At 40.9% G+C, this 12,618-nt stretch overlaps 1 protein-coding gene across 3 annotated transcripts in view; it reads right to left on the bottom strand.

Annotated features, from left to right (window-relative positions):
- The window catches only part of FBN2 (fibrillin 2), a 175,185-nt gene that overhangs the window by 68,822 nt on the left and 93,745 nt on the right, over window positions 1–12,618 (bottom strand). For all 3 annotated transcript variants that reach the window (XM_066618394.1, XM_066618393.1, XM_066618392.1), the window contains exons 22-27: window positions 9,774–9,824; window positions 9,448–9,573; window positions 5,869–6,096; window positions 4,999–5,124; window positions 1,335–1,463; window positions 489–614 (exon numbers count right to left, since the gene is read on the bottom strand). In XM_066618394.1, the coding sequence (XP_066474491.1) occupies window positions 489–614; window positions 1,335–1,463; window positions 4,999–5,124; window positions 5,869–6,096; window positions 9,448–9,573; window positions 9,774–9,824 (786 nt within the window). The remainder of the gene's footprint in view (window positions 1–488; window positions 615–1,334; window positions 1,464–4,998; window positions 5,125–5,868; window positions 6,097–9,447; window positions 9,574–9,773; window positions 9,825–12,618) is intronic.

The raw sequence follows: 12,618 nt of genomic DNA on the forward strand, positions 1-12,618 counted from the left end.
ATCATTTCACACACTGCTGAATTGCTTCCAGGGTGGCTATTTCCAGTCATTCAGAGCCTGGGGCCGGAAGGACCCAACCACTGCCAAATGCAGCATGGGACTCTGTTCAGGTGGCAAGCCTGTCACACACCCCCTCCCAAGGGCACATAACCCTCGTGGACTGCTCCCAGCCCCACTTGCTACACTACTGAGTCTGGTTAGATTGCATAATTCACAGCAATCAATGGGAGTTTCTCTGGGTTATCAATACAGAGCTATTGCATCAGTACTTTCATAGTAGCCTAGGCAGGCTAATCAGGCTTGTGCAGAATCTCATTTTATATTCCAAACATTAGAACAACTCTTGAGGGGAAGGAAACTGGATTCATAATGCACTCAGAGCTTGTAAGCCAGAAACTTTCTGATTCTGAATCAAGTAATTAGGAACTGCAGTGACATCACTAGCTGCAGAATGCCAAAAATTTCATTTTCATGTTCTTGAAACTTACCCACACAATCTTCACGTGATGAAGACAATTCATGCCCAAGAGGACAGTCACACTGAAAGCTTCCTTCTGTATTAACACACTTGCCACCCCTACAGAGAAGAGGGTTACGTTCACATTCATCTATGTCTGAAAAGAAAATATGTGCAAAAATGTTTTAAGGGGCAACTTGAAATAGAGTCAACATCTGGAAGTAATTATGAACCTATGACTCTTTGAGACAAAGACTGCTTCATAACGACTACTTATCTCCTCCAATTTTCATAATAAATAAAACATAAGCTCCTATTGGATACAGGAAACAGGTGCCCAATTAATTGCTTAGGGGCCCACAAGATATCAGAATTAGGGAAAAAATATATTGAACTCTGAACACCAAATATGTGCAGGGTTGTTTTATTTATAGTCTAATTTTGAAGCTCTTATGTATACAGCAATCACGAGTTTTTACCTCGGCCATTATAGCGAGAGACTCTTAGCAAAGGTGAAAACAGCAAACAGTGACAAAGGGGTCACATACTTCCCAAGTGCTGCTGCTGCTACCACAATGAAAAACTACATTGCTTGATATGTCATACTTTAAATGCATACTGGGTTATTTGATTGTTGCACTCTGTGTACAATGGGAGAAAATGGGAGAAAAACTACATTGCTTGATATGTCATACTTTAAATGCATACTGGGTTATTTGATTGTTGCACTCTGTGTACAATGGGAGAAAGGATTTATTATTTTCATAAACCTGGTTACGCAAAGGAAGCACAACAACAGTGTCTGGAAAAATAGGCATACGATTATAAGCATAGTTTACAACTTCCAAAATGTGTTGGAAAAATTTCCACAACTTACCCATGCAGTTCTTCATCATCATAAATCCACTTTCATAGCCCTCAAAACATTCACACTCAAAGCTTCCTGGAGTGTTGACACAGGTTCCACTTCCACAAAGATCAGGTGAGATGTGGCATTCATCAATGTCTAGGGTTAGAACAAAAAGAAAAAAAATTACAAAATATTTCATAATATTACACAAAAATAAAAATGAGTTTTCCATTAGAAAAAAGTATTTTTCAATACTTTTAAATATTTATTGATGTTGGCAATATTTAAAATGTTGAGGTATCAAGAGGTTCTGTATCTGGCATGAAGAGTGATGGTGTTTGAATTGGAAGTTGATCTGGTCAAGAGATCTGCAATCCAGTTGTAACTATTAGTTTCCACAAATTTTCTGCAACCTATTCTAATCTTTCTTTTTCTTTTTAGAGGCAGTGTCCATGTTCATCCTAAAGTTGCCAAGAAAGGAAAAAATGGCCTAATGTGACTGAGGGCCCAATCCTATGGGCTTCCAGAGCAGGCGCTGAGCTCCAGCACTAGGTGTCGTAAATGTGCCATAAGGCATGTCTGTGATACCCTGTGAGGAGGAAGCACCAGTTAGCACTGGGCTCAGCACTGGGCTCAGATGCACCTGGAGTAAGGTAAGAGCTCTTACCATTGTTGGCAATAATGGCCTTTGGGGTGGGGGGAGGTACTCTGGACCGAGGAAGGGCAGTGGGAAGTGACTGACTCAGGAGAGAGGTGGGACCATAGGAGCCCTGTTTCAGCAGATCCTATGTTCTGTGTCAGGTTGCAAAACCTGACATGGAGGCTCTCAAGTCAGCACCGACAAAATTTGCCACTGGAGACTTAAGAAGCCACATCGTGGGGACTGGGGCTTTTCTCGGGCTTTTCATTTCTCCGGAGGAAGCTTTTGTCAGCCCCAGCAGGGCCACTGAATAAAGCAGTTACCAATTTGGCACTGCTGTACCCGGTGGCACTGCTGGGGAGAGGATTGGGCTGTGAGAGTCTGGATCCTGCTCAGCTAAATGTGACTTCTTGGCAAACACTTGAGGTCACAGAATGCACTCTCACCATCTGAATTGTGTCTGTCTAAAACTTGATGATGCACTATTACACTGCCATAACTGATGTTTCACATAAATGCTATCTAAAGGAGCCTTGAGCAAGCTTATCTTTTGAAAAAACAAAAAGAGCATACATCTTTCTGGGACACTGAAATCAGTCTATCACAGGAAGGATAAAGTGCTTTCTGACTTATGGATTTTCTTTTGCCTGCACCTTACACAAGACTACACAAGGAAGTCAAAAACAAAAACCTTCATTTGGGACAGTGGATGCCCACTCGCAGAAAATGACCTGAGAGAAAATGGGTTTAGTCCCTTTAAGTTGAAAGGAAAAATTCCTTTTGTCATTGGCCCCCTCTCAGTCCCAATGGAGATCCTTCCAGCTTTTTGATTGCCTCAGCTGCTAGCTTCTGCATTGCCAGACCAAAGAAGAACAGGCAGAGGGTCTTACAGGAAGAATGAAGTTTTAAAGCTTTTTTCTAACTGCAACCTCTATGTTGCAGACCTTCTACGTCTGCATCTCCAGCTCCTGAGAACTTAGAAGGAATGAAAATGAGAAGTTAAAAAATCTGTTGGTCAGAGCTCTGAAAAGCTATTAAAAAATATGTGTCCTGTTCAAAAAGACAGAACCAGTCTGGGATAAAGACCTTTTCTCTCTGTCAGAAAAAAGAACCTGTCTTCCAAAGAAGAAGCAAGCTATCCTCGAATCAAAAGGTGTTCTCCGAACAAGAGAACAGCATTTTGGAAATATTTTTCTTCCATACTTTCAGAATTACTTCTACCTTCAGAGCTAAACTGAAAAAGTGTGTTTCCCATCAATGCAATCTTTATAAAAACAAGAAAAACACCAGCTATACCAACATTAGCATCCAGAAAGTCATTAATTCACAAGCCTTACCACCCACACTTTATATTACCCAGCATATTCTTCTACAGCTCCAGAACAAACTTCTTTTCACTTTTAATGTGAAACCACCCACCAAGTACATATCCATTCATCAGAGCTGCAGAAAGTCTCAAGGTAAAGCTAAACCCTAACCTCAGATTTGCTTAGGTGCTGAAGAATGGCTTTTGTTTTTAGCACTGTGTCAGACATTAATTTATTTGGCCAGGGTGGGGTAGCATTTGATCCACCTGGCTAACATATCCATTTAGATAACCTCTTCCAGTGCCTGTGTGAATGTTTCTGGTATGTGCAAATCAAGCTTGCCAACAGTGGTTGTACGGCAGCTGGAATACCACTTGTAATAATAATGCAAGTTTTAATTTTAACTAATTATTCCATATCATTAAGTTTTTTTAAATTAATTCTTCCTCTTTGCACATTATTATGAAAAGTTGAGGGATGAATTACAATATACCAATAAAGAAAGGATAATAATGATTTGGAAATCGCAATACAATCTACAGAAAATGTCTTAGTTCTGGTCTTCAGACATAGGATTGTGGCTCAGTCTGTGCCTGTTTAGGCAAGGTGATGTTTTAGGGAGTTGAGTAAAGCAGCACTAAGAGATTTTGCAGTGACATCCAAGGCACAAAAAGGTCTTCCTAGACAATTTGAACCTCTTTTGGCAGTCTTTCATGGCCTGAGCATAAGCTTGTGAAAAAATACAAGGACAAGCAAAGTCTGTGTGATACATCAAAGTAAAGAATGACAGATTATGCTAGTCTCAGGGTCAAACATGATGTTATATGGGAGACACATTTATTTTATACAAGTATTTATATACCGCCTTTCTTTGGTCGTCAGATTTCTCCTCAGACTTTAATCCAAGGCAAGTTTACATAGGCAGGCTGTTCTAAACCCCCATAGGGATTTTTACAATTGAATAGCTGTAGTCTTTCATAGAACTCCTCGTTCCATTTGGATTCCTTCCAGGTCTGGCCTCTCTCTGGCCCTTTGCCTCCCATGCTCCACTTGATGGCAACTCCTCTCTGCCATCTAGGGTCAGCTCTTCAGTATATCAGCATGTCGTCAGTTCTCGGATACTTCCGGTTGTTTCGAACTGGCAGATCTTCAGGCATACAAGGCGGCAGCTCTACCAACTGAGCCAGACCTCCTGCCATGACATGGTAACCAAACTCTTTTTGTATATGAAAACCAAAGGCTAGAAGTTTAAGTGGGGAAATGATGGGGGCGGGATGTGCACCTACTCCTCCTACTATTTTGCTGCTCAAAGGTGAAAAATATCTACTCCATACCCAGGTAAAAAAGCAATGTGTGTGTACATGTGTTTATATGGCCAGGGGTGTGTGTGAAAATTTGAAAAGAAAAATTCCTGGAGAAGTTTCAGCTGCCTCTCCCCGTTACTTCTCCACTGAAATTTACAATTTCTGCAGTTGCTTTTCATTTAAAATAAAAACACATTAGAAGACTGTCACACATGCATGTATGTCTGTATGTGATGTCTAGTTTGGTTTTCTGAATATGAAAACTTGATGCCAACATGTACTTTTAAAACTATTTATTGCAGGATCATTGGATGCTAAATGTAGAGAGGACGTGGTGGTGGCAGAACGCCCTCAATCATATAGATATTCAATACAAACTTCAACAAAATGCAAGTCACACAGTAGCCTGCTGCCATAAAACCCTGGAAAGTAAAGTTTACCTGTACAGTTTCTCTCCTCCATATCTAGCGCAAATCCACTGTTACATCTACATTTGAAACTTCCAATTGTGTTTCTGCATTTGCCATGTGTGCACATGCCTGGGAACACTTTGCATTCATTTATATCTGCAATAAGAAAATAGATAAATTATTGCTCACATGGCTTATGCAATTCAAACACTAATTTATCAACAAAAATTTCTGACCTACGGTTGCTATTTTCTCTGAGCAAAACTAGCCCAAGACCTCCTGATGCCTGAAGGGCCATGTAGATGTTGTCCCCCCATACTGATGATGTACCAGCCTCTGCTCCTCCCACTCTTCAATGTTGTCGCTCAAAACTCTCCTCCCTTTTTCTAATCCAGCTAGTAGAAGAAAAAGGAGAAGCAGTGGAGGCAAGCAGAGTGTGGTACAGGAGGAGGTTCATCATGGGAGTGACTCAATGACCTCTAGTACCAGGTGACTTAAACCCTAGGGACTCCTCTGTCCCAGGTCATTATTATCTAAAGAATGGTCTGTGGGCCAGAAACATATTTTCCCACCCTTATAGGTAGGTCAGGCTATATAAAGAAGTTAGCATAACCAGAAAGGGCTGCATAGACTACGGCACACTTATATTAGGTGGGTTATAGATCTAAGGCTGCAATCCTATATACACTATTCTAGAAGCAAGCACCATTAAATTTAATGGGTCTTGCTTTTAAGTTGACATGCACAAGACTGCAGTGTAAGTAAATAAATTATAACAAATATAAAATACACACAAATACACAAGTGTAAAGAAAAATATGTCATGCTTTTCCTTTGATAAAACCAAAATGTACATATGATATTGCCTTTTATAGAAAACCACAAACAGTGTTATTTTACCTTTATAAAACGGCCTGCCAGTTAAAATATCACCTCGATTGGAAAAGCCTGGTCCTCTGGGACATAGTATTTCATACTCTTTTGTGCCAGGTTTGGGACACTCCTCACAGTCTGAGCCCCAAGCAGCACCTACAGCACAGCAGCAGGTATCCATCCGGAACTTTCCGGGGACAGAACGAACACATTCATCTTCATCCCACTTCAGGTAGCACTGCTCCATGCGAATGTCTACAAATGTTGTTAGAAACAAGAAATACTATGCTGAAGGCAAAAAGCCCCAATCCTACATTAATAAGAAATCTAAACATGAGTTTATGCACAAAAGCATTCGGGAAATGCATCTCTAAAATTAGAAATGAGTAACAGAAAATATTGACATTGTTATCATACTGTGTTTATGACACAGTATGTGTCTATAAAACTGTGTTTTATTACACATCATCTACAATTCTCCTTCCACCACTGCATTAAGGTGTAATAGGACCAAAATTTAATGTGATACAGGCAAATGAAAGACATGCAGTGAGTTAGTATTCAAAAAATGAAGATTTAAGAATATGAAAAAAGAAAGGGGTAGAGAGGGTGAAGGTTGGATTTCTGATGGGATAATAAAAACAGACAAAGGGAAGAAAACTTGGGTTAAAAGAAGTAGGAGATTTTCTCTGCGAATGCACACAACTTCCTCATTCCCCTCTCTGGGTCCAAGGAAAGTGCCAGGACATTTACAATTGCCTCAAAAGTCCTAGAACTTAGCAGGGCCTCTGAAACAATTATCCATGATTCTGGAGTAGAATCCAACTTTTTCAACCTCTAAGAGTTCGGCAAGGACGAAAGGTGTGAGAGAGTCATTGCTCCACTCCCTCCAGCAGTCTTTCCATCACCAAATGAGAGATCATGCCAGAGAACTCTGTGATGTTGCAGGGATTTCTAGTGTAGTATCTCATTTCCTAGTAAGAGGGGCACCCAACAGCATTTCTCCCACAAAGTAAGCGGAGAAGGAAAATCAGTAGCATAGCCACGGGAGGCACAGAACTGTTTTTACAGGGTGCCTCAATGTGCTGTGCAGGCTGCCCCTTTCCCCTCACTCTCATAGCCATTTCTAGTGGTGATAGCAAAGCTGAGGCATCTCCTTCACTTTGCTCTCACCACTGGGAACGGCTCCGACAGTGAGGGGGGGGCAGCTTGCATGGCATGTTGAGACGCCCTGCAAAACTTATAGCCGTGTCCCCCAAAGCTACTCTACAGTTCATTATTTATTTATTTATTTATGTTTGTTTGTTTGTTTGTTTATTTATTTTACTGCATTTCTATCCTGCATTTCTCCCCCTGAGGAGACCCAAAGCGGCTGCTGTATGGCCATTTATGACAGTGGAGCTGTATTCCGCTGTCGTAAAGAACAGTACAGCCTCATGTTGGATCGGACTGTATGATAACGTCTTATGCTAAACTGTTCCCTAAAAATCATCCTCCTAGATATTACTTTTCAATAATTTGCAAAGCAAGTTGCTATTTGCTTTTATTACTTGTTTGTGCTACTATTACTTTTTCCGACTGCAGGTTTTCACTGCTTCCTCGATTTCAGAGTGAGGTATCATTAAACCTCATTTTGTTGACTTTTCAAGGGGTGGGGAAAGAAGAGCTTTGTTTTGAATTTTCATTCTCTTTTGGCTGTAGCATTTTAAAATTGATTCAATATGTCTTCAGCTGCTTCATAAAAAAAAACCTGGCATCTAACAAGTACAAATCTAATGTGAAATTCTTAGAAGAACTAGATGGAAAGTACAATCGCAAATAAAGCAATAAAAACTTTTTTAAATAAAGGAAAGTAGAGAGCCTTTGAATTTTATACATTCCCAAATACGAAAAAGCTGAAAAGTTCAGAGCATTTTCAATGCATGGATACATGCCACTGAATGATTCCCTCCTACCTCACTCCCACTGGGCATTACTGTCTTCAAAAATTAAGGCTACAGGAACAATTACTTCAAAGTCAGTCCCACTGAATGATGTTGGAGTTAGTTCCTAATAGTCTTGCATAAGATTGGGCTAGACATTATATAAAAGTGGCATGGCTGAATGTTATAGAGGGGGAAAAGATAGGATTGGGCTGTAAAATGTCACATTTCTTAAATTCCTACATCATCTTGGTTTCTGCCTAAGGGCCTGATCCTGAACTGTTAACACCAGCTCTCCACTGGCATTGAGTGCCACAAAGGTGCCAAAAGGCACACCTGCAACACTCTGCACCAGTCCACGCTGAGCCAGGACCAACCAGAGACCTGCTACATGCTGCCCAGAGCAAAAGATGAGCTCTGGCAGAGAGGTATGTTGGGGTGGAGGAGGGCAGGGAAGGGGGAGGAACCAGAGCAGGAGAGGGTGGGAGCTCTGCTTTGCTGAATCCAGAATTCCATACTGGGCATTCCAGTACGACACGAGACCTCTCAACTCTGAACTGGCAAAATAGCCTGTGAATACTTGAGTAGCCCTATTTCAAGGTTTGGGCCTTTCCCCGGGGGAAGGGCATGAATGTCTCCTTCCCCTGAGGAGAAACTTGCAGCTGCCCAAAGCTGATAGGATGCAGCTGCAGCCTCTGGGCGCTCGGCAGCTCAGGATTGGGCTGTAAGTCTTCAAAGGATTTAGAGAGCCCTACTTTGTTATACACTTTGCTGTGGCACAGCAAAGCAAATGCTGGATGAGGTTAAAAGGGGGATACTATATTAGCACCTCTTTTCCTAGAGGAAACGACATCTTTTTGTAGTATGCTGTTCTGATACATAGTGTCTAATGATTTTTTTTATTTCAGCGAAAAGAATATAATAGGTGTATCCCAATCCAAGTGAGCAGTACAGTAAATTCTTGCAGAGAGCTTCTCTGCTGCATCCTCTGACAGAGGGTCAGGGATCTGGACCAATATGCAATACAAGGGACAAAGGACTGCTGGAGGAATAGGAGATTGACAAAAGTCACACACACCGTATGAATGTTTTCCATTTCTGCAAACAGAGGTTAGGATACAATCCAATAGGCTTTGTCTATTTGTAATTTTTATTTAGACTATTACCTGAAATGTGAAAAAAGAATTGATGAAATCTATCATTGACTTCTTTCAACCAGCTGTGTAGCTTTTAGTTCTTCTACAAGTCTAAACCCTGGTTTATGCCTGGATCATTGGTACATCCATAGCATACATTTCACAACCCCTAAGGCAAAGCCTCCTTCCGTCCCACTTTTTCCTTGGCCCAAACTGCTCCAAGATTAAAGAGCTTTTCCTGGTCTTTGTCTTCCTGACTGCAGTTAAAAGCAGTTGCTGATAGAGAGAATAAGGAAGGAAAACAACTGACACAATGAATTTAGTAATTTTCTTTGGCAAGGAAAAATGAGTACAAGGATGGATGACAGTAGCAACAGTGGGTTTCCAACCTTTATCTCTTGTAGTAGTTGTAAGAGCAGGAGGACATGAGAAGCATGGGGAAGAAAGAGGGGAAGGTTTAAGGTCATGTAATCCCTTAATAAGACATTAGTGTGCACTGGACTTAAATCAAGCACACACTTCAGGTTATGGATGTCATGCATGCTCACCCAAACACACTCTGCCTGTTCCATCTAATGTCAAGCCATCAGGACACTCGCAGTGAAAAGATCCTCTGCTGTTGACACATCGTCCATTGGGACACACACCAGGAAAGACATCACACTCGTTTACATCTGATGTAAAACATGCATAGAAGACAACAGTTTATTCTCATTTAGGTAAGACAGGCAGAGCCTGAATATGTAACATACAGTGAAAGAAATAACATTTTTCATTTATATAGCCGAACTGCTTAAATTTATAACTGGCTAATGTGAGATATAAGAAAATGTCCTGTATTTGTAAAAATGGTTGTTTAAAAAGTAATTTTTACCTTCACAGGAAACACCTTTGACTCTTGCAAATCCTCGTGGGCATGCCATGTCTAAAGGGAAATAATGAGAGTCATTATTTCATGACATTATAAGTCTGAGGTTACAAAATAAGGTTCCCTATTGATACAGCAAAAAAGAAGAAGATATACTGAGCACAGTGGTTCTCAAACTGGGGTGTCGCGATGCCCTAGCCAGAGAGCCCTGGCCTCAGGTCCCTTAAGGGGCAGGGAGTGGGGGAGGCAACAACATGATCTCCAGAATCGTGTCACTGTTGAGGGGTGCAGGAGCTTGTTTAGACTTACCAGAGCCTCTGCTCTGCCTCGCTCCCCAACATGCAGAGACAGTCAAAATAACGATTGCGACCCACTTCCATTTTGTAATCGCAAAACTGGAAGTGAGTCGCAATCATTATTTTGAATGTCCCCGCATGTTGGGGAGCCCTGTGGAGGCACGATACTGGTGATCACATCGCTGCCTCCCCCCTCTCCCCTAGGACTTACAGCAAGGCTCAAACTCCCTGAGAGTTTGAAAACCGCTGACTTAGCAGATAGGAGTGGATAAGGATCCACTTAATGTAAAAAGACTGAGGAAAAACTGTAACTGTTCCTCTCATGCCCAGACTTCACAAACATTCTTTCCAACGACTATATGAGCTAACAAATTGTATCACAATACAATTATCGCTGCTCATGAGTATCTTTGAAGATATAAATATAAAAAGGATATACAATATCTGAATGTTCTGTTTCATTTATACTTTAGCCCTACAATTGTGTTTTTAAGATTAATTTATTATCCGCTTTCCATATTGAAGAAAACATACAAATGAATGTTTTCCTATTCCTTCCTATTTCCTATTCAACTCTCAGAATTATTTGTTTTTCCCCTATCATTCTTATGTTCCTATGTTAACTCATTTTTCCCTTATGTTCCCATTTTCAGTGATGTAACAGAAATGGGAACATAAGCTGGTTTATACTATTAGTCTATACCGGATCTAGTCCAGGATTGTCTGCTTGGACTGGCAGACGCTCTCTTGGATCTTAGTCAAAGGGCCAAATCCTAACAGGCCTTTCCAGTGTTGCAAAGTGTGATGCACTATTGCATACAACCAGGCTACCGCTGGAAATGGCCTTAAGCAGGGGTGCACGACAGCAGCCCATGAATATACCCTAGTGCTGGAAAGTTGACACAGGAGGGCAGGGGTAGGCAGAATGGGTACTGGGCAGGGACTGCGGCTGGGATAGCAGTGGCAGCTCTGGCAGTGGCAGCTCTGCCAATATCCTAGCTCCCTTCCTGGCCTCGATCCACCTTCCCAGGAACACTTGGAGTTGTGCCAACTAAAAAGGCCCAAGTAGAGGGAAATGGACTCTTACCCCAAAGTAAGGGAACAAACATTCCCTTACCTCAAATGAGTCCTCCAGGACTGCTCCTCCCTCAATATATATATTGTGCATTCTGGTGACACAGCTGCATTGGCAGAGGGGTATTCCATTCTGGTGGCACAGCTGCATTGGCAGAGGGGTATTCAGTTAGGATTGGGCTGAAAGTTTTTCTCATCAATGACTACTTGAACATTTGATTGAACTGGGAATCTTCTGCATGCAAAGCATGTGCTCTGCAGCTGAGTTATAGCCCTCCACTAACTATTTTGAAGTGATAAACGTACATATAAACAGAGCTACAGTCAGAAAAGACTGATGTTCCACACTAACTAGATTGCATTAGAAGCATGGAGGAGCATGTGGGCAAAAGCAGAATTAAGTGTGTATTTTTAAAATGGCATCCGACACCCTGGGATGATTTGTGACCTATGCAAGATGACCATCTGTTTAACAGAGAACTTCTCACACATAACTATGCAAAAAAGAACAATGGATGTGAACCTTAAAGTTTTTGATTTGAATTTCAATATGAAATGTGGTAACTCTTTTTCCTGAACCAACAGAGTCATCACCTTCTTCATATTAACTAAGACTTTCTAAGCAGAAATGGGCTTTATTAGGTCAGTGATAGACCTAATAGTTTATAAACTGATCAAATTGTCCTTTCCATTTACAGGTTCCAAGCACTCATTTTTTGGATGGCAAAAAATGCACTACAGCAAATCAATTTAAAAAACAAAGTTTCTTTGCTCCAGTGATTTAAAAACCGACTTGCTGACCTTTGTGATGTTAAGATAGCATCATTAAGACGACAATCCAACAATCAGTCTCTCTCATAGCGCTTAGAAAGGCTTCACTCCGACCCCTCCCTTCACCAATGCAAAGTATCTTTCTTTCACATGCTCAGGGGGAAGGGAGGGGTTGCCTGAAGAGAGAAGGATTGATGGATTGTCAGCTAGCTGCCCCCCTCTCTTTTATTAAGAAAGCTGTTGTTAAAAGACTGTTCAGTTTTTTAAACTGATTTTAAAGGGATGCATTTTTAGGGATTTTAAAGGGATCAGCACATTCCTTCTCATTTGCAGGGAACATTTGTGTTGAGTCAAATCCGTGTATAAAAAATCAGTGTATGAATAGGCTGGACCTGTATCATAGCTCTGTGAGCTTCTATTTTCCTCACACATTGGAAGCTAAGATAATCTAATAGTCATTGCACAACAAAATCAGGAAAGACATCATTACAAAAGTTGCTAATTTGCAAAGAATGTGCAATGGTATGTTAGCATTCATTTATTAATAACAGTGCAGAATTCTTAACAAAATAAACACGTTTTTCCTCTCTAATCATACTGTCAACTTAAATCAATTAAAATATTTAGTCACCAACTTTTCTTGGCATTATAGATTAACTGCAGTGAGTTTTAAAGTTATTGTACTAATCAGATGCACTTGAACTAAAACC

Source organism: Tiliqua scincoides, chromosome 2 (assembly GCF_035046505.1).
Source record: "Tiliqua scincoides isolate rTilSci1 chromosome 2, rTilSci1.hap2, whole genome shotgun sequence".
NCBI classification, from domain to species: domain Eukaryota; kingdom Metazoa; phylum Chordata; class Lepidosauria; order Squamata; family Scincidae; genus Tiliqua; species Tiliqua scincoides.